This window comes from Heloderma suspectum, chromosome 3, assembly GCF_057233095.1.
Source record: "Heloderma suspectum isolate Gila_16-S chromosome 3, 16-S_ref, whole genome shotgun sequence".
NCBI classification, from domain to species: Eukaryota; Metazoa; Chordata; class Lepidosauria; order Squamata; family Helodermatidae; genus Heloderma; species Heloderma suspectum.
Window position 1 is genome coordinate 62,875,456 of NC_139460.1, and position 25,809 is coordinate 62,901,264.

The 25,809-nt window shown below is 40.8% G+C and overlaps 1 protein-coding gene across 2 annotated transcripts in view; it reads right to left on the reverse strand.

Moving 5' to 3' along the window:
* DCAF6 (DDB1 and CUL4 associated factor 6) overlaps window positions 1-25,809 on the reverse strand; it is a 68,133-nt gene that overhangs the window by 16,132 nt on the left and 26,192 nt on the right. The window contains exons 11-16 of one of the 2 annotated variants that reach the window (XM_084843410.1): window positions 20,830-20,997; window positions 12,900-13,011; window positions 11,925-12,040; window positions 9,897-9,980; window positions 9,097-9,412; window positions 1,405-1,543 (exon numbers count right to left, since the gene is read on the reverse strand). In XM_084843410.1, the coding sequence (XP_084699536.1) occupies window positions 1,405-1,543; window positions 9,097-9,412; window positions 9,897-9,980; window positions 11,925-12,040; window positions 12,900-13,011; window positions 20,830-20,997 (935 nt within the window). The remainder of the gene's footprint in view (window positions 1-1,404; window positions 1,544-9,096; window positions 9,413-9,896; window positions 9,981-11,924; window positions 12,041-12,899; window positions 13,012-20,829; window positions 20,998-25,809) is intronic. The other variant, XM_084843409.1, reaches the window with a different exon arrangement.

Here is a 25,809-nt window from a genome sequence, read left to right on the forward strand (position 1 = left end):
AGCATAACAAGCAAAACCACAGTGATTACGCATAATCAGATGCAAGGCCAGATTGTCCTGATGTGAGATGTAAGTTTTGTTGAACCAAATCGGAATAGTAACATAACACTGTCATCTTCAACTCCTATGTAAGTGAAGCACTGCCCAGAAAACTCCTACATGGCTCTGTTAATTTCACAAAAAGAAACTTCTAAAAAATGAGGGGGATTAGTTAAAAGGAAGCTGAAGGTGACAGCAAGAGGGTCATATATCTTTAGGAAATTTGGAGACTATTTAAAATCGTAAAAGAAGCTTAGATAGAATGTATACCACAGTACAGGAGAAGCCTGTGGAGGTGGATGGGTATTTCAGCTGTTTTTGAGCTAAGACTTTTTAGCTGCCTTGACAAGTATCAAACTGTAAAAAAACAGTATGTACCCCAGCGTGTAAGGCAGCCCACAGTAACTGAAGGCTAAAATTTGTCAAGTAACCAAAGCCTACTTATGTCCTGTAGAAACCATTTCAGAAGACAGAAAAATCAAGGTTGAAATCTATCTTAGGTGTGATCTGTCTCCCTCAGGATTTTACAATTTGAAGAAATGTTGGACTTTGCCCCTTTTCTCTAATGATTTTTTTTAAACAACACTAGAGAGCATATCTCGCCCCTCTGTGTGGAGGGAAGACAGTGTAGATACAGAACTGCATCTCAGCCCTGCACCCCCACCATGTAAAACCTATGCATTCTCCATGCATGTGGTAGGCTCTGGGTATAGGCCTGGGCTGCTACATCACTGACTGGGAGATGTGGGACAAGGGGATCTTGATTTGCCACTTCATAGGTTCCTGGGCAGGAGTTCCCCTCACATGGCTGTAGAATCCACCATTTTCAGAGGCCTCAGGTATGCTGGCTTGCCTGTTACCATCACAGCTGTGATTTCCCTGTAACATTAGCAAGGGCAAAACTGTGTTCGCTATTGTCCAATAGAGATTGTCCCAAATGATACTGTCTATTTAAAATGTGTCACATGGTCTCACGCAGCATTAGTAGCTGAATATACACAATAATCTACAACATGCTTAAAACAGCCATAATTTATTTACAGAAGACACTATGCAGTTACTACACAGGGACTAGAATATTATCATTCATTTTTCTTCTCAGTTACAAGGTTATTCTATACAGTGGACCAGGCCTATGATGCTTTGGGACAAAAACTCTCAAAGAATATTGTATAACCATTCCTGTATTATGTTGTGCATAAAACTTAGAATTTCTCGTCCAAAGCAGATTACTGTAACTCATAATTAGTGTTTTTTTTAATTTTGTGAACCGCCCAGAGACGGTTCAACTATGGGGCAGAATAGAAATGTAATATATAAATAACTAAATAAACCAAAATATGACCTTAGCAACAAATAATATACCATTGTCCGGGAGTTCCGATGACCTTTATAAACCATTTTTATTAAAGGGCGTCTAATATTCAGGGTTTCCAGTTCTTCCATCTCTTTTCTCTCTTTTCTTCGTCTGAAGAGTTCTTGGATGCGAGCAACAGCAGATCGTCTATGGATTATAAAAAAAAGACCATCATTTTCAGAAAGTTACATAATATGATTTGCAGTCCTGTGCACAGTTAGCCTGCTTATATCCCACTGAAGTTATAGGGATTTAAGCCCCCTGTGTTTAGAGGGTTGAGAGATCCAGTCTACACAGCACAAGCTTTGCCTTTGAAAGATTATGAAGAAGGTGATTTTAACTCTTTTCTAAAATAAAAAGGAGGGGGAAGGTAGGAGGGCTTGAGCCTCAGATAAAGCCTGTGCAAGTTTGCTTTTGAATATTACAATAGCAGAGCTACTGAGTTCTTCATTAGCACCAACATCCATATGCCAAATGTGAAATGTTTTGAGCCTCTTTCAGTACAATTCCCCCATTAATTGTCAACAACTCTTAGTTTTATGAAAAATTATTGTGATGATTAATTTATATAAAACCATCTTTGTATATGGCACTTTACAAAGTATGAAAGGTCAGATCACTACCCTAAAGGGCTTACATTCCAAAAACACAAAGGAGACAACAGAGGAAGGTGAGGAAATGGAGGCAGGTCTGAACAGGGAAAAAATGTATGATTGTTTCAATTACATGTAGTTAAGCTTAGCTACAGTAGGGTATTCAGACTAGGGGGATGTTCAAAAACTTCATGGAAATGGTTGGTTTTGAGGAAGAATTTGAAGAAAGAAGTGGTCTTACAAAGGTGTTCTGGGAAGCAGCCCAGTAATAAACAGCAGCATGAGAAAAAGGTTGGAGTAATTTAAGGGAGCAGGGACCTTTGCACAACTGAGGATGGTAGAACTGGATGTAGAAATGTTTCAGGAGAAAATAGGAGAGAGATAAGAGCCAAGGCCCACACAGCGTTTTAAAAGAAAAGATGAGAAGCATGTGCAGGATCCAGAAGTGAACAAGCAGATGTGTAGAGATTTAAAGAGGCGTGTCACATGGTGAATTATTTTGGCAGCCAAGTGCTGGATAGATGTGAGCAACTGAGATGAGAAAACACTGTAGCGGTCAACAAGAGAGATTTTGCTGAGGGAATGGAAAAGAATAGCTGTATTTTGTAATGCTATAAAGCGAGGAGCGACATGTTCGGGTGGTGGACTGAATATGTGGAGGGGGGGGGCGTCAAGGAGAAAACCAAAGCTTTGTGCCCGATCAACAGGGAGATTGGTGATGTTGTCAATGGATAAGGAGAATAAATGAGGAGAGGAGGGCTTGGGAGAAAAGGAGAGAAATTCGGTCTTGGACATATTGAGCTTGAGATGACAATAAAGATCTAAGTGAAAATATCAGAGAGGCACTTGGAAGAGAGAGACTGGGTGAAGATAAAAAGTCCTGGGACAGAGTGGCAGAGCTGGGTGTCATCAGCACATAGATGGTGCTGAAAGCCATGGGATGTGATAAATTACCCAAGGACAGTATGAAAAAAACAATAGCAGAGGGCAAACAGAGACCTCATGGATTCTGATTCCATTTAACCATAGAGGGACCAATTCAAACGCCTATCCTCTCCTGAGATGGTACCTTTTTAACTTAGGGTAGAATTTGTATGTTGGAGTGCATGATCAAATTGTCTAGGTAGGGCACCCCCATGTTTCTGCATGATCTAGGAGACATGCAAACAATTTCAAATTTTCATTTTTTGTATAAATGAAAGTGTTAACAGCAAAACATTACAGAGGGACGGTGAATTAAGAGGAAACTGCTATCAATACCAATGCTATTTTTCCACAGGTTTCTCTTTAAAAGCCTCTAATGCTATTCCTATTCTGTACATAGTTTGATTCCCTTTGTTCAAATTCGCATTGTATTCCTCATATAGCCTCATGGATTCCTCATGCCAATGTAATCCAATTTAGATTGCAAACATCTGCATGTACCTCATGCTATTCACATAGGCAAAGTTATACTGCATTCTGAATGTGTCTACAAGACTTGTTTATAAGGTCAAGATGTCAAGATGTGTGAGTGCAAGTTTAGTCTTCCAAGATCATACGCTGCTCAGTACTCCAGAGGATTTTTCTACAGTAAATCTTTTGAGATTGTGGTTTGCAATTGCCCTCTGGCACCTTACAAGTGATTATCAAGCTTATTTTCACCACCTAACTATTAACAACACTATTTTTCTTTATTTGACTGTAGAAGGCTTATAGGTAAGCTTAGCCTTCCAAAGACCTTTTAGCATGCTCAGATATTTCATTACATAATGCAGGTGCATTCTCACTAAGCACTTCTAATAGTTTGACATTGAAAGAAATTCCTATCAAAATCTACACTGTTGCCACGATCCAAGGAGGCACATGCTCATATTCCCCATACACACTTGACTATTTTCTTGTTCAGAAGGTGATACTACCCAGAAGCTCCAAAATGCTCTTTAAGTTTCCCACAGCAAAAATGCATTAGATGGGAGCGCAGTTTAAATGGAAATAAGGAAAAATACTGCTTTTTGAGCTTTTGAAAGTTTGAAGATTGAGGCTCACCTTCTAAAGAATAAATTCAGGAGGGACTGGGGAGCCAAGTGTGCATGCAGAAAGTGCCCATATACCCATTTGGGTCTCAGCTCACGATTTTTACATTTAAGGGTTATTCTTAATTTTGTCCATTGATAGTGTTGAAAAATACAGTTAGTCAATGGATGTATTCAAGCAATACAAATTATTTCAAAACAATATTCTGTATTCTGTTAATCAGCAAACGTAAGCAGTGGCACATGCAAAATACACTACGTGCTCTTACAAGAGAGACTTAAAAGAGCTGGACATCACTTTCACTGTACACTTTTTACACATTCATATTTAATGAACACACTTAAGTTAATGGAGTTATTCAAACTTTACACAGCAACTTCTCACTATTTCTATGCACAACATGCAGCTAATATCAGTACTTTCCAACCCTCTCTATATGAAGTTTAGTAGATTTAAAACTGGTAATGTAACCAGTAGAAAAGGTGGTTAGATACTGCACCAATTATGTAATAAATCAGAATTCCATACGGAATGTGAATTTTTAATTACCTCATTATCCTATCACCTACTGCTGTTCCTCTGATATATCTAGTGAAAGGAATAACAGCTAAAGTCATTCAAATAAAAATCTGGTATATGCTGTTTTTAAAGAAACAGTATTGTGTCCTAAGCCAAATTTAACTGTCTGATATCAATGTGTCATTTTCTAAGTATTTGAACAAATAAAGAAGGGGCTAAATGATTGTTTTATGGAGCATCTGTGATGTCCAGCATACCTGGTATCTCGTTCGCACTTGGGCCTGTCAAGGGCAATGAATTTATCTCTCAAATGCATGGATCACCATCAGTACTTCAGTGCTCTGTAGCATACTTTTCAAATTCATGAAATACTTATCAACAATGGGCAGTATCGTATGCTGCTACTGCGCTCCTGATGTGGGTCCTGCTGGTGCAAAAGAAAGCACTAACGCTTCCTAAAGAACCCCAAAAAATAGTGGAAACTGTTTCTGTAACGACTGAGGTCAGCAGAGCTCCATTCTGCAATCTTTGCTGGCCTTCCCCATTCTAGAAATGAGTGTTTCGGCTCATTTCTGCTTCCCTAAGGATCTGCTAGCTTCCCATTGTGCAAGCAATGGGTCCTGCTAGTGCACAGGCAGCATCAACTAAGTCACTAAAACATCAGTTGGATAAGTCCACCACAAAAAGGGCCTTCCATGTGGTGGCCCCTTTCCTGTGAAACTCCCTGACTTTGGAGGTCAGGAAGGTGCCAACGTTGTGTTCCTTCTGGCACCTCCTGAAGATACTGTTATTTCAAGAGGCCTTCCTTGAGTGACCATTATTAAATTCGGCCTTATCGGAACTTGTCTCTTTTAAAATGTTTAAATGTTTTAACATGGTTTTTATTCTTTTATCTCTGCTATTCACTGCTCTGAAATCTTTTGATGTGGAGCAGTATATAAATATCGTAAATAAATAAATAACACATTCAGCCCAATAAGTCACCATAACATCAATGTTCAAAATCTGACATCACCAAGATATAAAAATATAAAATTTGGAAGACAAACATTTTTAGGTTTGTATTTTGTAGGTCACACTATGCAGAGGGAATCATCTTAATGTAGCAATAAGTCACCTTACTATAGCAGTCACCCAACTAGTAATGTGACTGCAGATGGAAGAGTCTTTAGTTCAAAAGAAGGACTGCTTATATGGATTGGCATCTTTACCATCCACCAGCCTTTGAGTCCACCTTCAGCTACTTTGTTCTTCATCCAGCCCTGAAGGGGAGGCCTGGAACCTCGGCTATGTAATCAACATGTAAGGGGCAAAAGAGACTTGCCAAACATGTCCATATATCCCTAATACACTGTATCATTGTGATGGATTTCAGTTCTTGGAAGCAGCTTTGGGAGCCAATCCTGGCTGACAAATGAGCCATAAATACAATGTAAACATAAGAACTAAGTGAGGCACAATCCTAAACATACTTACTACGAGAAAGCTTTGCTGAATTACTTCTGAGTAAATATGCATAGAATTGCCCACTTTGGGTTATCACTTTCATCTAGGCCAGGGGTGGTGAATGTGTGACCCTTCAGATGTGGGTGGACTGCAACTCCTATCAGCCCTAGTAGCATAGCCACTGGGGAGGCATGATGGGAATTGCAGTCCACCAGCTTCTGAGGGGCCACATGATCTCCATCCCTGATGTTAGCAAATAAAAATACTGACACTTTTATGACTGGCAAAAGAATTTTCCCAACCAATAAATTATAAATAATTTATTTTATAATAAATAATTATTTATTTATCTCCCTGTCCCAGTTGATTCTCCTGGACCTCTCAGCAGCTTTCAATACCATCGACCATGGTATCCTTCTGGATAGGTTGTCTGGGTTGGGAGTTGGAGGCACTGAACTGCAGTGGTTCTGCTCCTACTTGGATGGCCGATTCCAGAAGGTGGTGCTGGGGGATTATTGCTCTGTGCCATGGTAATTGTGCCATGGGGTTCCACAGGGCTCTATTTTATCCCCCATGCTGTTTAACATCTACATGAAACCGCTGGGGGAGGTTATCCGGAGGTGTGGGCTAAGGTGCCATCAATATGCAGATGACACCCAGCTCTACCTCTCTTTCTCATCAAAGTCAGGTGAGGCAGTGGCTGTTCTGAATCAGTGCCTGGGCACAGTAATGGACTGGATGAGGGCTAATAAACTGAAACTCAATCCAGACAAGACGGAGGTACTGTTAGTGGGGGGTTCGTCTGCCCGGCTAGGTGATATTCCACCTGTTCTGGAGGGGGTTGCACTCCCCCTAAAGGATCAGGTTCGTAGTTTGGGGGTGCTCTTGGATCCAGAACTGTCACCTGAGGCACAGGTGAACTCAGTGGCATGGAGCAGTTTTTATCAGCTTAGGCTGGTATACCAACTACGCCCTTATCTGGACAGAGATAGCCTAGCTACAGTTATCCATGCTCTGATAACTTCTCGTCTGGATTACTGCAATGCATTATACGTGGGGCTGCCTTTGAAAACGGTCTGGAAACTTCAGGTCCAAAATAGGGCAGCAAGATTGTTAACAGGGACTGGCCTGTAAGCTCATATTACGTCAGTACTTTTCCAGCTGCACTGGCTGCCAGTCCATTTCCGGGCCCGATACAAAGCGCTGGTATTAACATTTAAAGCCCTTAACGGCTTGAGGCCAGGTTATCTGAAGGATCGCCTCCTCCCATATGTGCCTGCCCGGATCTTAAGATCATCACCAGCGGCCCTTCTCCATGAGCCCCTGCCAAAGGAAGTGAGGTGGGTGGCTACTAGGAGGAGGGTTTTTTCTGCTGTGGCACCCCGGCTCTGGAATGAGCTCCCTAGTGAGGTTCACCTGGCACCTACATTGTATTCATTTCTGGCACCAGGTGAAGACCTTTTTATTTTCCCAGGCATTTTAGCTTTCTAGACTTTTAGCTTTGCTGTTTTAAATCTGTATTTTAAACTCCTGCACTGCTGCTAGGTTTTATTGTGGTTGTATTGTTATATTGTGGTTTTAATGCTCTATATATTTTAAATTGTTTTATTGTGTGCTGTTTGGTTTTAATTTTTGTGAACTGCCCAGAGAGCTTTGGATATTGGGCGGTACAGAAATAAACAAACAAATAAATAAATAAAAATGCTATATAAACAAATAAGCTGTGTTTTCTTCTAACATTAATCTGCTGTATTTCAGGCCTGTAATTCTGTACATTATTCTTATTCACTAAAACAACTGTAAGACCGATTTGGTACACACACACAGCTCATTAACTTTAAATAGGACTAAGCCATAGTTACTGCTATTACAGAAAGGCCTATGTGGTCTCATTTTTAACCTTTAACAGACAAGGTGGGGTAAAATGGGTTACTGAAAGACAGAGAAAATCATTGGGATATTATCTATTCTCCTGGACAATGCTTTAAGAGCTGACTTGGTCATTTATCCCAAAAACTGTATCCTAAATTTGCTTTAGGGCACAATCCTATCGGATCCACCCTTGATACTTGTAAGCCTCCAAACTCAGAAGCCTACAAGTAGGCAGCGCAGAGCAGGAAATGCGGCAGAGGCGATCTTTGCCTCCATCGCCTTTCCCTCTGCAATTTAGCTAGATGGGCTTTTCGCCCGTCTAGCTGAGGCGTTGGAGAGTGGGAATGTGGGAAGCTGGGGAGGCCTGGGGATCGGCATTTCCTTTCCCTCCAAGATCACCTTTGGCAGGCAGCACATTTCTCTCCACGGCAGCTGCAATGGGGAGAGAAAGGGAAGCTCAGACCCCTGGGTCCAAGGTTGGAGCAGTGTCTCTGAACTTCAGGAATCCAAACTATCCAATGGCCCCCCCAGACTGTATCTCAGGGCCATAGGATTGCTCTCCCCATATATTTTTAATGTACATAGAATGTTTAGAAATATGATAATCACAGAGCCACAGAAAAATTACAATACAATTAGAGAAACAGTTTAGAGATACAGGTTTTTTTTTAAATCCTGTTTGCTTGGTGAAGTTATATCAATTTTCTATCAGGCACTAAAATCAAGCAAACAAACAAAGAAACAAAGATTTACAAGTCTTTAGGAAGATACTTAAGGCTCTGTTAAGAAAACCTCTATACATATGCTCCTAATGAAGACATGGCATATTGATAATATACATGGAAAAAAGCACCTTTAAAGCACAATAATATACATATGTATTCAGAAGTCATACTGAATTCAATGACACTCCCAGGTAAGCATTTATAGGAGTACAGAATAGGCTATTTAAGGATCATCACACTATGCGCCAAACTGTGTAGAAAAGTATGCAAATCTAGCTTAGAGTATAAAAATACTATCTTCAAGCAAGGACAATGCATTGTAGTAGAATGCAAATACCCAGCCACAACTGTAGAGCCAGCAAAAGTTCAACAGTGAAAGGAAGGAATGATCAGTCATGACTATAGTGAATGCAAACTGCCAGCAAGACAGTTATGGAGGTTTGAATGACCGCGATTATAAGGTTTTCAATTTTCCCCTCAAACAAAATTGTCAAATATTTGGGGGTTGGGGGAGAGATACAATACTAACCTATGACCTACTCCTCCACGATACCGTGCACCAGGCATGAGGACTGGATCATCATCACTATCATCAGTTTCTTGGAAAGCAGAACTCCTTGTGGATGATTCTTCATGAGAAGCAAGCCTTGAGGAATCTGGTCTGGACTGAGGTTCATGATTTGCATTATTTGCGTTGGCAGTGGACTCTGTACTTTGCTGACTCAAGCCTTCTTGCTCTTCCATGTCTTTGCTTGATAAATCTTCCCCTGGAATCTGGCAGGATAAGTCAAGGTGAGGATCATTTCCTTGTTCCATACTACTTTCAGGTTGGTCAACATCATTGTCTGATAGAACAAATAATGACATTAGGTCAATTACCACACAACATCTTGTGTATGTTTGAGAATGTTATTAAAACCTAAGTGTAGGGGCGAGACATTAAAAAGCAATAACCTGTTTGCGTAGGTACAGCTATAAGTAATCCTAGAAAAAAAGCACTTGGGTTTGCTTTAGTCATAGCCAATTTTTAAACCACATTTTCCACAAATATCCTGAGCTCAAAGTGGCTCACAGAATAGATAATTTAAATACAATAGCCATAATAAATACTACAATAAAACCCTGACAATTTACTAACAGTTCATTTAAAACAAAACAAACATTTATGTGAGCACAAAACATACCAACAGGTCAGTTAACAATATCCAGTACCAATAGAATGAACATTATACCCACATTAAACAATCTATTCAGCAATTAATATTGAGACTTAACAATGTGCAGTTCTTCAGGCCTTTTAGGCATGTATGTATACATTATTTTACTTACCAGAATGTGGTGTTGCAACATTTTCATCTGTAGATGTCAGCTCTTCAACATTTGTATTTTTTTCATGCAATTCTTCAGGAATTCCTAAAATTCAGCGTTTAAAATATTATATAAATACTGTAGATGGGTACCAGCCATATCTAAAGTTTGCTATTATATACTCCAACTGCTAACATAAGGCTTTAGAAGGCCTTCTGAGTCTGGTAGAGCTTACATGGTAAGTAATGGACACTGCCAAAAAATGATGCATTATACATAAATTCAATCTACCAATCAGGCATAGCTTCAATGTATTTTGGAGGAAAGAAAAAGGTATTCTGATTACAACTCTTTTTAGTTGTATATCCCAGCTACTTGATCATATTGGTGTAGCATGTTCTGTGAATGAATATTATTTATGTTCAACTGCAACAAGAAAACAAACTCAAGCAACACTTACTACCACCTTACATTCACAAACCCATTTCCAGCAATTTACTATCATATGCTTCTCATTTCACACAGCTTTGCTTGTGCACAATTATATTTATTTAACTTTACTACTATTTAACACGTATCATGAACTTTGAGAACTTTAACTATTCATGTAAGACAGATCAGTAAGATTTATTTGTATAATTTAGGGCGCAATCCTATGGCTGCTAGTCAGTGGCTAGATGGCCATAAGATAGGTTGGTTCCCATCTTGGAGCCCATTGTCAGGGTGGAAACTGAACCCAAAGAGTCCCAGAGCAGTTCCGATTCTGAGGAAGAACAGCAATCCGTGGGAGAGGAGCTCGCTCATCTCTCACAAGCACAGCAGCTGGCAGAGATTCCTCCTGCCAGCATCCCTGGGATAGTGACCCTGGCAGTGAGAGAGCACTGGAGGGGGGCTTGCTGGACGCTCGGCGCAGACGCAGGGAGCAGCGACAGATGGAGGGCGCCGAAAGGAGGCGCTCCGCTCATTCGCGCTCAGACAACGGTCGCCTCCCGAGAACCCAAGGGAAAGAGGGAGGATCTCTCCGGTTCAGGGTCTTCCTGTGGTTCCCCTTCAAACGGGGACCAACTGCCTTACCTGGAGCTTAGGCTACTACTCTGCTATCTTTCCCCAGTGCTGTTCCTTGCTTAGTCGCTAGTGATTAGTATCTGAAAGAGTCATAAAGTAATAAAGGAATAAAGCCTTGGAAAGAATCCTCGTCGTCTGTGTCCTGAGTTGGCTATCGGAAGGGACTGCAAGAGGCAGCTAGGGCGCTCCTGACACCCATGTGCCGAGGCCAGTTCCCTGAGAACCAACCTCCACCCCCTCCTGCGCTGCCTCTTAGGCAGCGCAGATCGGCCCCATGCTCCACTGTGCTCGTAAGAGCAGCACAGAGCAGCAAAAACGGGGCGTTCCTGGGGGCGGGGCTGGGAGGGCGGAAGAGCCTTTCTGACTCTTCCTATGCGTTGTCTGGCCTCCATCCCCCCCCCGACTTCCTGCAGCTAGACAGCTGAAATCAGCTGTCTAGCTGCGAATGCAGGGTGCTGAAGTGCGGAGGAGAAGATCCCTTCTGCGCTGCTCCTGCCATGCATTGGATAGGCGGTTGCCTATCCTGACTGGATTGCGCCCTCCAGTGGTACTGTTTTATACATGGCTCTGGATTTACAACAAGATACTAAAACCAACATAGAAAGAACTGTGAAACAAGTTTCATGAGCCCAAGGGTATGTTTGTTTCATTTTTCATCGAACGGCAACCCCCAAATGGCAGACTATTTTTGAAATTGAGCATAATTTTAGAATCAGTTTGTGATATAAGAGAAATGAAGTCAGTAACTCCACTGGGTTAGCCAAGCCTCCTATGTGAACCTAAGTAGTTCTGAGGTTCCAGCCTGAATGTTTAGATTTATCTCCTACACCCAGAACCAAACAAAAATATTGTTTTATCAGACTGAAAATTTTATCTTGCACATAGTGCATGAAGAAATGCTTTAGAGTTCAATGAGAACAGAAAAAACAATGATATAAAGGCAGAATATGGTCTTGATATAATGGCAGTAACTTCACATCTTACTTGATTCTTCACTCTCTGGTGTTGGTGCCTCTGAACCCTGGGTTCTTAGGGATTCCTCCTGCCCTTCAGGTTTGCTGTGATTTCCACTCCCTCTAGAACTTGAAGCTGTGCTACTCCTAACAACAAGCACATGCAACAGAGACGTGTATTTATTTTACAGATTTTTATCCTGCCCTTCAAAAATGTTCCCAAGGTGGCTTACAAAGTATAGCTGAAAATATAACTATAACACATGCTGAACTAAAATTAATAAAAACTAACAGGACTAAAAACAGCAGATAACAATGCAGCATAAAAGACAGGCAGGGATAAAAATTCACAATTAAATGCCTGGGAAAACAAGATGTACCAAAATGACATCAGAGCTGGAGCCAAGCAAGCATTCCTAGGGAGTGCATTCCATAGATGCCACCACAAAGCAGGCCCTTCCCTCAGTTTCCACCCTCAGTATCTTTGATGGATAAGACACCTTTAGAAAGGCCTCTACAAATTATGTCAGCAAGGACAAGCTCATGTAGAGACAGGAAATCCTTTAGGTACCCCATTCCCATGCCATGGAAGGGCTTTAAAGGTAAGTAACATTATTTAAATTGGGCTTAGAAACAGACAAGGAGCCGCACTTACCTGAGAATAAGCCCTGTTTAACACAGTAGGTCTTACTTCTGAGTAAACATGCATGAATTGCACTGTAAGGCATGCATTTATAAAGTAAGATACACATTTGCATTTCATTAGTGCTAGTAGCCTCCATTGCTCAATACTTTTTTCCTACATTTTCAATCCATGTCATAAAGCCTTTTCACACTTTCTTTACATGATGCTTCGAATACTTTTATAGATCTTGTGCATGGAGTATATTTTCCTACATAATGAAGTTATTCTTGCAGTATATCAAAGCTATGAAAATAAAAATTAAAATGCTTAGCTGAAATAGTTAATATATAGTTTACAGTGGAAAAAGCAGTGAGTTCTTACCATTCATCAGTGAAGTCCAATTTGATCGTGCTTGTGGTTGTTCCTTCTGTACTGTAATGTAAACTTAAAACAGGTTCACCTGTTCCAGGTCGTGGACTTGTTTTTTCATCATCTGAAAACAAGGTGTTGATAAATGTGAACATACCACATTATGTAGAGATATCATAATTCTGAGAGCAGTTACACTTAGCAGTTATCTTAGTAATACTTTCATTAAAAGTATAGCTCCTGCTCTAGTACAGTCTGTTCAGAAAAGAGCCTGTGCAAAGTTAAATGCTGTGTGGGGTGGGGGAGCTTAAAAATACATATAACATTTATACAGAATCAAATGCGTGCCATCTATGTGGAGCTGTTATTTATTTTTTTTAAATCACTGTCTATTGTCTAAATACTAGAAAGTAGTAATGTTTCCAGTAAGTATGTTTAACCATTTTAAACTGAGTGCTGAATATATTCTGAAGACTAATATATGTCAATTAGTCCTCTGAATATAAGTAAACTGCTGGTTTGAGGAAGTCTCGTTAGTAGAGAAAGTTTCTTCCATTTCACAAATAAAAAGAAAACAGAGCACAGCATATAAGTTTAGGTATTTTTACAATAGGCTGCATGTAGAAGATCATCTGGTACACACAGTTTTGGCTAATCTCCTCTGATTTGTGTCCAAAGTAAGCAGGTGGCAAAGATGCAGCAGCTAGCAAACTACTAAGCTTATATGAACCAGGACAAAGAACCTAGAAAGTCATAGTGGATAATTGATTTTCATTCTACAAGACTGGTCTTAGTTCACATGGGCACTGGGAGGAGTTGTATTAACTACAAAATCAGTTGATCTTCTATCCTGGAATCTCCCCACAAACTTCCACAATTCAATAAGCAAGCAGAAAAAGCCCCCAAATTATTCTACACCTTCTACAATACACCAGACTCCCACACATGCACAGGAGCTGCTAGATAGTTTAATCTACAAAATAAGAAAACTGCTTCTAAATTGTCTCTCTATAAAAAGATGCAACTATTTGTACAAAGCATGTGTGGACATATAGAATAGAATAACTGAATAGTGGGGTTGGAAGGGGCCTACAAGGCCATCGAGTCCAACCCTCTGCTCAATGCAGGAATCTAAGTCAAAGCATCCCCGACAGATGGCTGTCCAGCTTCATCTTGAATGCCTCCAGTGGGAGAGCCCACTACCTCCCTAGGTAAGTGGTTCCATTGTCGTATTGCTCTAACAGTCAGGAAGTTTTTCCTGATGTTCAGCCAGAATCTGGCTTCCTGTAACTTGAGCCCATTGTTCCGTGTCCTACACTCTGGGATGATCAAGAAGAGATCCTGGCCTTCCTCTCTGACAACCTTTCAAGTACTTGAAGAGCGCTATCATATCTCCCCTCAGTCTTCATTTCTTGAGGCCACACATGCCCAGTTCTTTCATTCTCTCCTGTCATAGGGCTTTGTTTCCAGTCCCCTGATCATCTTTGTTGCCCTCCTCTGAACCCTCTCCAGGTTGCCTGCATCCTTCTTTAAGTGTGGTGCCCAGAACTGGGCATAGTACTAAAGATGAGGCCTAACCAGTGCTGAGTAGAGGGGAACTAGTATTTCACAGGATTTGGAAGCTATATTTCTATTAATGCAGCCCAAAATAGCATTTGCCTTTTTTGTAGCCACATCACATTGTTGGCTCATGCTCAGCTTGTGATCGACAACAATTCCAAGTTCCTTCTCGCTTGTAGTACTGTTGAGCCAATTATCACCCATCTTGTAATTTGTGCATTTGGTTTCTTTTTCCTAGGTCCAGAACTTGGCATTTCTCCCTATTAAATTTCATTCTGTTGTTTTCTGCCCAGCACTCTAGCCTATCAAGATCACTTTGAATTCTGTTTGTCTTCCAGGGTATTAGCTATCCCGCCCAATTTTGTGTCATCTGCAAATTTGATAAGCATTCCCTGCACCTCCTCCTCCAAGTCATTAATAAAAATGTTGAAGAGCACTGGGCCCAGGACTGAGCCCTGCGGTACCCCGCTCGTTACCTCTCCCAGTTTGAGAAGGTCCTATTGATAAGCAGTCTTTGAGTCAGATTCTGCCTGCTTTTAGCTTCCGTTTCATCAGTTCTCTCATTTAAAGAAGTTTCCTCTTTTGAAGTCAAATGTGACTGTTTAGAACTTCCTGGGCAATTTTCCACACAAATACAGTATATATTAAAACTGATAGCACTGTGGTCACTGTTTCCAATTGGTTCAACAACATTTACATCTCGTACTAGGTCCTGGGCAACACCATTTAGGTTGCCTCCCCTCTGGTTAGTTCCATGACCAACTGTTCTAGGGCACAGTCATTTAGGGCACTGAGGACTTCAATATCTTTGTTGTGATTGGAATATGCATTTATCCAGTCAATATGGGGGTAATTGAAGTCACCCATTATTCCGACACTTCCTCATTTGGAGGCCTCCCTGATTTCGTTTTCTATCTCAATGCCAGCCTGAGCATTCTGGTCTGAGGAACAATAGCCACTTCCTAGCACTACATTAGCTTTGGAGCCTGGTATTGTCACCCACAGTGCCTCTCTGGAAGAATGTACCTCTTTTAGGTGTCCTAGTCTGCTTGACACTATGCCCTATTTGACATACAGAGAAACACTTCCCCCAGTATGCCCTTCCCTGTCCTTCCTGTAGAGTTTATATCCAGAGATAACTGTATCCCACTAGTTCTGTTCCACCAGGTTTCTGTCATTCCCACTATATCCAGGTTCTCCTTTAAAACCAAGCACTTCAACTCTCCCATTTTGATTTAGAGGCTTCTAGCATTTGCATAGAAACACCTATACATGATGTCCCTCCCCAGATGGCATGTACCTCTTTTGCTATGGAACTTTGTTCTCTTTGATTGTCTATCATGTTCTACCACATACTCATGGCCTATTTCCTTCCCCTTCTATCAATATCAAAATCAAATACATTTTCATCTTCATCCCCTTGGGATGATTTAACCAGAACCAGATGCTTCCCAGCTCCTGTTGGCTCTGCTACTTTATGTTTAGCACCAGTAGTCTGGTTCCATTTTGGTTCAAGTGGAGCCCATCCCTCTTGTACAGGCCCAGCTTGCCGAAAATGTTCCTCAGGGCCTAACAAAACTAAAAACCCTCCCTGCACCACTGTCTCATCCACACATTGAGCCTCCTCACCTTTGCCTGTCTATCTGGCCCTGTACATAGAACAGATAGCATCTCAGAGAAAGACACCTTGGGGCCCTGGATTTCACCCTCCTACCTAGCAACCTAAATTTGGCTTCCAGGACCTCATGGTGACATTTCCCCAAATCGTTGGTACCGACACAGACCACGACCATTGACTCCACCCCAGCACTATCTACTAGGCTATCTAGATGGTGCTGATATCCGCAACCTTCACCACCAGGCAGGCAATTCACCATGTGATCTACATGCCCATCACAAACCCAGCTGTCTATATGTCTAACTATTGAATTTCCCACTACCACAAGCCCCCTCCCCCCGAAGGCACATCCTCAGTGCAAGAGGATATTTGCTCATCTTCCAAAAATGGGTCCCTTCTAAGGGATCATTTCCCTCTTCCTCAGAATAATGCCCTTCTCAAAATGACAGAAGTCTGAAAGGCATAGACACACAGTGGGAAATTGTAAATTGGAGCCATAATAGACTCTTAAAATGTGTGCATCTCATTTGTTTAACCTCTGTAACCAGAATCTCCTGTAGTACTCTGGTTCAGATGAACATATGGGAAAGGACTCTGCTCATTTTTTTCCTGCTCAGATTACAGGACAAAAAATTAGGATATAAAACAAGGAGGAATTACCTCCAGGCAAAAGCCGAGTTCCAAAAAGCCACATGAGGTGCTCTATATGTATATGGAGGTTTTTCTAGCCCCTAGCTCCCCACCCTCCACAGCCAACTGAGGGTCAGAAGACCCTCAAGGGCCATATGAGATGTGGCATAGGAGGATGCAGCGGGAAGGGAGAGGAAACTGTGATTCTCCCATGCATGTAAGAAAGTACTTTCCACTCATATACAAGGTTCTTTGGATCTCAGCCAAAGTACCTTTAATGCTTTGCTTTTTGATAGATGAGTTATATAAAGCTATTATTTTAATCTCAGAACATTAATTGATGGATGTTTTAACTTACTGGAAAGGGAGGAACACTTGCAATGTCACACAGCTGTGATCAGTGATTTTCTGTTATCTAACATATAAATGCTTAAGCATGACAGAGACCCGCTTCGCACATCACGGAGACAAACCATGTGTTAAAGGAACAGGGATAGAGCCCCTCCATAAAGAAGCATTTATAACCTCCACCACTGAACTGGCTGGTTCAATGCAAAGTTTCAGAGTGGGTGTCCTTGAGGTTCTTGAAGGAAAGGGACAACTTTTATTTACTGTAAGATACCTTCTGTAATATTCTAGTAGAAGTACAACAGTATTATTAATTCAAGGGTCTTGGAAACAATGTCCCTTTTTATTCAAAGAAAAATGACACCAGCCTTTTGTAGCCTGGTAGCATATTACTCACTCATGTTCAATTTGCTATACACTAGTAACTCTAAATTGTTCTCCAGAGCCCTGCTGTCTAACCAATAAATTCTCATCTTATAACATGAGCATTTCATGGTTTTTAGCGTTACATTTGCCTTAATTTTATTTTGCTGTACTTGCCTAGCTGTTTGGTTTATTGCTACATTTGAAATTTTTTATCTGATCACTAAGGCCCCAGTGCAGACAGTGGCATGAGGATCTGGATTAATAATTTTTACCATATTAAATAGTAAGATGACATAACTGAAAATGGTCTGGGCCTCAATGCTTCACCAAATTCACTCTTATGGAAAAACAGCTCTGAGTATTTTCAGAAAACTTTCTAGTTAACATGATGATTCAATTCAGATTTCACACAATCAATGGTTTAGAAGCAAATTCATGATTTGCATACCAAACATAAATGCAAGCCATGGTTTATGCTTATTTTCCCCTATTTGCCTTTGCCAACAGTCCCTGGATGCTATCCCAAACCACTCTGCCTTGTCCTCCCACTGGCAAAGTAACATCATATGTGCTGCCCTGTTAGTATTGGATGGCTACTCTGAGGAGAAGATATAGCCAAGAACATGCTTACTTGAAAACTTCAGGACGCTCTTGGCTGTGCCAAATGGCCAGTGCATTTTGCCTCATTGCGTTTCTTTCTGCAGCATTCCCCTCCCTCTTGTGCAATTATTTCACTCTCCATTATTACTGCAGCCCTAAATATACGGATCAAGCATTGTTTTATTACTATGTCTCCTTCCCCATTGTTCTATCTCATGCTGGTCAGAACTACTGAAGGTTACAATTTAGCAGATGTGTGTTCTCTTAGCTTGCCTTCCAGAAATGTCGTGTGTACTGCCTTCCAATGCACACTGTATAGAATTTACCCAGGGAAGAACTGCTGTTAAAGACTTATTCTAGTGAGGAAGTGGGACTGGAACAGTTGGATGTGTTCTGGGGGACAGACGATCATGGGTAAGAGCTGAACCAACTGTTAAAGGTTATCTGAAGGAGTACTGTCTTTGAAAGATCCCCATTTTAAAGTCTGTTCAATAATTATCCAAACTATATGTGATGGTCTGCCCACATCTAACTCATTTACTGATAATCAGTATATCACCACCCTGCTTTATGTGAGAAGGAGTGTATGGGAGAGCCAGTAAAACCTGCCCACCTGACTTTGCTGTGCCCTGCTGCTTTCAGCAGTTTTCTCAAATGCTCCAATACCACAAGTGAGCCTGAAGAAAATTGCTTAAAGAATGGAATGCAGAAAGGTAAGATGGGAGAGGAAGGGCAGTTTCTTTTCATGTAAAGAGCATATCCACCCCGATTTTATATGTAAACAGGGCATTCATGTGGATAAAATATACATGGCTGCCCCTCATGTCTAGTTTGGCTCTGAGAGCTTTGGTAATCTTGCCTTCTAACGGCACCTGCACCTCGTTGCCAGCCTGGCAACTCTGCGTATAACCCCTGCTCCCTCTGTGAAGTGTTTAAACAGATTCCAGCACAATCTTCTCACTCTGTTACTGGTTATGAACAGCAACAGAAGCACTTGTTCAAGAACTTTGCTTCTCTTTTTGCAAAACTATGTCCACTAAGACTAGGAGTACTGAGGATCATATGAACTCCAAATACATATTGATTTTTCTTCTGCAGTAGGACATTCAACAGCATACAAACCTGATTTACATTCAGTTCTTTAGATTATATAGTAAATGTTGCTCAGCTATAAACATGAAAAGTGGTTAAGTTAAAGTCACACATACACAGAACTGTGAACAATTCCAAAATAAAGAAATTAAAGCTGCAACACTAAAAATACTTAAAGGAAACGAGCCCCACAGAATTCAGTGGGGCATACTTCTGAGTAGACACACTTAGAATCTCATTTCATGGCTATTTACTCAAACTCCTAGTGTGAAGGTCTGATGCACTGTGGGCAAGCCCTGAATTCATAGACTTCCCCCATCATGCATAGAATATTTAGCTTATAGGGTTGGATCCCGATTTAGTCATACTTAGAGTAAACCCGCTGAAATCAGTGAGGCTTAAAGTCATTATTACTCACTGAAGTCCCCTTTCTTTCAATGGGTTTACTCGAAGTATGACAGAATCTGGTTCCAACCCATATTTATAAAATGCTAACAAGTAGCCCTAGCTCAAGCCATCTGTTCATCCGTTTTCCACAGCATACAACTGTGAGCAGGGTCTACTTACACAGGTTTTCAAGCATTTAGCTTTTTAAACTTCATGGTACAAGTTCTACATATGGTGTAGGACAGTGAGAGGCCAAGGCTTACCTGTATAGGCAACCCCATATGCTACAGCAGTGTATGAATCAGATATCTCTGCTGTTTGTTTCTAATATGAAGGTATATATAGATCAGGTGGAGTTTTCTTTCTTAAGTTCATTATAAACAAGCTATTATGCTTTGTGAACTCTCAATATACTCTATTCAAAGAGATTAGCAACACCAACTACTAAGTGCCAAACCTCTGTATCTCATGCATCAGCATTTCTAACACATGAGATAAAGTTTACTAAGGTGAGAGTCATGTGAAAATGCAATTTAAATGGGAGAAATATGGGTTTGTGACTTTGATCAAGATTTTTGTTAATGCCCCTCAAAATGGAATTCATCATGTCCTACAATAATGTTACCTATCCTAAACTGTTGCGTGACACAGCAAAGGGTAACTGGAAGCCAAGATGCATCATACCTGCATAGTTATAAATAAGGATGGCAAAAATACTTTCAGTTAGAGGCGTTTTAGTTCCAAAACCAAAATTCCTTATGTGTAGCGTTATCATGAAGTTCTCCAGAACAAATACACCCCAACAAGGATCTATGAAAATAATGCATTGCTCCATCTGGAGAAGGGCTTCTGTCATCTGGTTGATCTGAAAGGGCTGCTTAAAATGCTAACTTCATTTCAAGTAAAATAGTTTACCTTCTCAAGGAAAGTTACGAATACGGTTTGTGGGGAGGGCAAAGCACAGGAATTCCATTATTGGAAACAGTTTAAAAACCAAGTTAAACACTGGTGAGTCCTAGCCAGTTATTTCTCTCAGTGCATCAGGTTGGAGTAGGCGGCCCTTAATTCTACAACTGAGTATAATGGAGCAGTCTGTCTTTTTGGTCAGATGTTATTCATACATGAGCTATACTTTAAAAAGTGTTAAAGTAGTAAGGAATGATTCAGGCAAATATTAGTTAATCTGTAACAATGTGATGATAAACACCACCAAATGCAAAGAACAGGCAAGCGGCAACTGCATTCGCTGTTTTGTTTTTGAGGGGAAGCATCTGAGCAAACAATAGCAGCACAAACTATGTAACTACACCAGCTGCTTAATAAACCTTGACAAATGACAACCTGTAGGCTGAGGGTCCTGTGAGGAGCCCTTAGGGGAAGACTGATCAGAGCTGGAGGACTGTTGTGCTGAACCCTCAGCTAGCTCTCGCTGTCTCTGCTGTTCAGCCTTCTTAAGCCTCAGCCGCTGCAGGCCCCTACGGAGTATAGCTAACTCAGGCGCCATTAATTCTGACAGACAGGAAAAAAGGGTGTAAACAGAAACAGGCATAGAACATAGGATAAAAAGAACATAAAGACTAAAGAGCAAAGTAACAGATACTGAGTTGGGGAATAAAAGCAGCAAATTTCTTTTTTTAAAGCAGATTACTAAAATTCACCATGGAAATAAAATGTGTTTTATTTGGTTATTTCCTTTTCTAAATTATAGGAATTATGACGCTTACTATTCATGCTTCATAGCTCTATAGTTGCCCAGCCACTTCAGCAATTAAGTGAAGAAAATGTTAAAAACACTATGATGATATGAAATACATTGACATGAAGTCCTCCTGCAGAACTCTGATTCAATGGATGGCACTTTCTCTTAAAATCTTAATTTGAATTAACACATCAGTGTGGTATTAGAGAGGGGAGAGAACTGAAGCCTGACCAGCAAAGTTTTAAAAAAGTGACTTTTGCCATCAAAGTGTCAGTTTTCGAATCCTAATTGAAAGACTTTCACTAAAAATTTGGACACATCCTCCCTATTTAATGAGTCAAAATATGTAGGAAAAGAATATGATAAAACACAACTGAGACTGAGAAGTAGTCTTCAGACTAATGCTGAAATGGGAAACTTTGACTCTGTTTCAGATAAGGGCTGCTTTCTTTTTTCCCCAATACAGAGGGAGAGAAAAAGAGAAACTTGAAGTAGGACAATCTGTATATATTGTGATACATGACGGTATGACATCGTTTTTTTCATGTTGCAGGTACTGAGACTAGTCAGCTACAGAATGGATCAGTGGCCTGGTCAATGCATTCATAGAAAAAAGTTCCCACTTGCACTGTTCTCCACCTGTGACAATATATACACATTTTCCAACATGAAGATTATCTCAGAGTAGAGGGAAGTTATATAAAAAGTGAGTCAGAGGCTGACAAATACTGTAGGAAATGGATCATATCCAATGATGCCTTTGCCTTAAAGGAAAGCACTTCTACTCATGCAAATTGGGGCAACTGATTTTCATCAATTCTGCTACCTACCACAGTTCTCCATGCTGTTCCTTGTTCTGCTCCATAAGTTCCCCCAATTCTCAGGAGCAGTTTTTCAGGGGGGAAACGGAGGATTAACTGTTGAACTACTATATTAAGTAACTCTAGTGAGTAACAACCCCTTTCAAGCAAGACTTAAGCCAACATAATTTGAAGATAGATTAAACTGGTTTAAATACTTAACTGGTTTGTTTTTGGAGTTACCTACCCTGAAGAAAAGTTTGGCTGTAACAGCCACAAGACAGTAAATTTACTAGGGGTGTGCAAGCTCCGGATTTCCAAAGCATGGTGGCCATTTTATGGCATCTGCCATTTTGCGCCACCCCTAACATCAGAACACCCTCTACTGGTCAGAGTTCGTATTGCAGTCTTAGGATGACTCATTCTTTCAATGCAGTTTCATCCAGGAAGGAAGTCACGGAAACTACAGAAACACTACTTTGAATTCCACTGCCCCAGACACATCCCACTTTATGCATATGACCCCCAGGCTTGTCCCACTTTGTGGTTAAAGGGCCAGTACCCAATTAAAAAGCCCATGGCTTAGTCCTTGCTGTTATTAACATGTCAAATTACAAAAGACAACTCCTTCCCCTCCCTTTCCCTCTCCCCACTCCTCGGGGGGGGGGAGGGGGATTAGGGGAGAGATAGTTGGTCTTCAGCCCTAATGGGCATCCTCCACACATATCCCCTCTCCCTCTTGCCCCCCCCTTGAGAAGTGGGGAGAGGGAAAGGGAGGGGAAGGAGTTGTCTTTTGCAGTTTGACATGGTCATGACAGCAAAGATTATGCCATGGACTTTTTAATCAGGTACTGTCTCTTTAACCACAAAAAGTGGGATGAGCCTGGGGGTCATTTGCATAAAGTGGGCTGCATCTGGGGCAGTGGAATTCAAAGTAGCGTCTGCAGTTGCTATGACTTCCTTCTTGAATAAAACTGCATTGAAAGAATGAGTCATCCTAAGACTGCAATACTAACTCTAACCTGTAGAGGGTACCATAATGTTAGAGGTGGCACAAAATGGCTGCCACGTTTCAGAAATCAGAATCCAAAGCTTTCACACCCCTAAAATTTACTATTATTGTGGCAAGTTGTTTGAAAGTTGTTTGGAAGATTTGTTTTTCCATAGGAGAGTAGAATGTGTGTGTGTGTGTATATATCATTTTTATCTTGGGAAACACTGTAAGAGTTTCCCAGTGGCAATAATACACACCTTGTGCAAGTGAAATAAGCTAAACAGAAATTATATTCTGTCAGTTTCTTTACATTACGTGGTCCATACCGCAACTCTGACAAAGACAGTGTCTTGTCTAAGGCACTAATCCTCTGGAACGCAAAAGTTCCATCAGTATCGCTTGGGTAAATAAAGGTGCCTTAAGTACATGGGAGCTATTTTCTCAACACGACAGTTATTTAACTCTGTATCAGAATCTCACATTTACAAATCTGATTTCATCTGGAGTAACTCCATATTATAGCTGAACAAGCATATTTTAAAGTAATAAAAGACAGCTATGTCTGAGCATGCAAAGCAATTCTGGAGAAAAATCTAAAATTGATAGATAATTATGTAAATCTAAAGGGAGCCCAATAATTCCATGATTCATTTAGTAGAGCATAATTACAACTTTTACACATTGACTTGAAACATTTTTCCTGAAAAATCTGGAGACTTGGGTCCAGTGTACACATAACAACCACCAAGTGTTTTTTACATCCTGGGTGTTCGTGAACAAGCAAGCATGCTAGTTCATGCCACTCGATTGCTCCTGCTGTGAGCAGAACAGCAAAACAACCCTGGGCATTCTGTTCTTGGGTTGTTTGCTGTGGCATGTGAACCATGAGCTCTGGCTTGTCTCTCCTCAGAGTAGCCAGAGTTGGAACCCAGATTTACATTCTGGGTTATTGTGACATGTGAACAGGGTCAAGATTCAAAGAAGCACAAAACTAGCTTTGTGAATTCATAGGGACTTAAGCCTTGGTATTCTTCTGAAATAATGCTGCATGGCATACTTAGGGAAGTAGTTTCAAAAGCAACTTGAGGTTCAAGAGGGGGATCATCTGTTTAAAAAAAAGGAGCCCAAAATTCCACTGGGCTAGCTCAAACTCTTTGCATGAGCCTAAGTAGCTCTTTGGCCCTTGGTCTGAGAATAAGCTGTTTTTCAACCTATTCAAACAATACATTGTCAGATTGGGAGAGGAAGCAAGAGGGAACCCCTAGTATTTTAAAAAATGATCAGAAAACGGATTCTTTTTCATAACAGCAGGATCTAGATTAACAATTAAGTTAAGCACATTATGGCTTTGGCCCCCGCCAAATTCAAGCTCCCCACTGGATGCTTATTCACCATAAATGGAATGTTGTAACTTGTGGAACAGTGGTGAGCAACTAGATAAGCCTCCCCCAATCTGATGCCCTCCACATGTTTTGAACTACAACTCCCAGGTTTCTTGACCACTGGCCATGCTGGCTGGGGCTGATGAGAGTTGAAGTCCAAAACATCTGGAGGGCAGCATTTGAGGAAGACTGAATTAGACTGACTCACAAGTGCAAATGTTATTTGAGGATGGAGTGCATTTGTTACATGCAGGATGATTCGTAATGGGGCTCCTGTGTTCATTAGTATTTGCTAGCCTATCCCCTTTCACCTTCACTAATTTACTGAGCACTGCTTCATGTTTATTGCAGAAATCATATTTACTACAGATACACTGGTGTTTGCTGTGCACCTCAAAACACACAATGGATGCCACCACATCAAGTGTGAAGTGGCTCTCAAGACCATCTTCGTTTTATTTGTGGAATCAAACAATTGCAGGGCTTCATTAGGTGAATCCAAAGCCATCCACGTACATTATTTTTTTCCTACACAGAAATACCCAGCGTGCAGCAGCTTCCAAACACGTTTGCATAGTTCCCCCTATCTAGAGGTTCATTCCACGTAAAGAGTGAATGCAATTTTTCTGTGCCATTGTTCTGTCCTGAAGACAGCTCACAAAAATTTGACACAATTTACAATTAAAGCAATCTAAAACACTATTAAAATCAAATAATGGAATGGCACTAGAAAACAGAATGTAATGTGTGAAGCAGCCAAGTGAAATGGAATGGAGCTCCACTACTATACTTCCCTGTATTTCCTGTGAATTACGGATCTGAAACCTATTTTCCTACAGCAGTTACTTTAGTTGAGGCCTTAGTTCTTTCCCATCCTCTATAACTGTATGTCCCTGCTTAATAAAGATGCAATTGTATGTGTTTTATGCCAAATGTTATTTCCATCTAAATCACAGATATCTGATTCAACTGAAAAATGGTGGATGTGTGATGACAGCATGAGAAAGAAAGCTAAGCAAAATGTTGGAAGGAGATGTTCCCAGTGATCCAGCACCAATTCCCTCTGTAGCAAATATAGGAGAGGTTCCATGTTCTGTACATATGATATTCCACCTCTAGTGGGAAACAACTGTGAGCTCCTGTTTTTGAAAACTGAGAATCTGTACTTTCTACTTCTAAAGGATATAGAGATCTGAATATGGATAAGCCGACACACAGCTTTAGATAGAAAAATCTGGTACAAGGAAGGGCAAGAGAAGATAGATTAATTGATTGACTGATTGATTACAATTCTATATGATGAAGGGCAGAGTGGGGGGGGGATAATTAGTGCTTTCCATGTATTACAATGACTGGGTCCACACAACACGCCAACCCATGATGGGTTGTTGTCTGAAACAACCCATGGTGGGTTAGGATGTCATCCGAACATGGACCAGATTTACC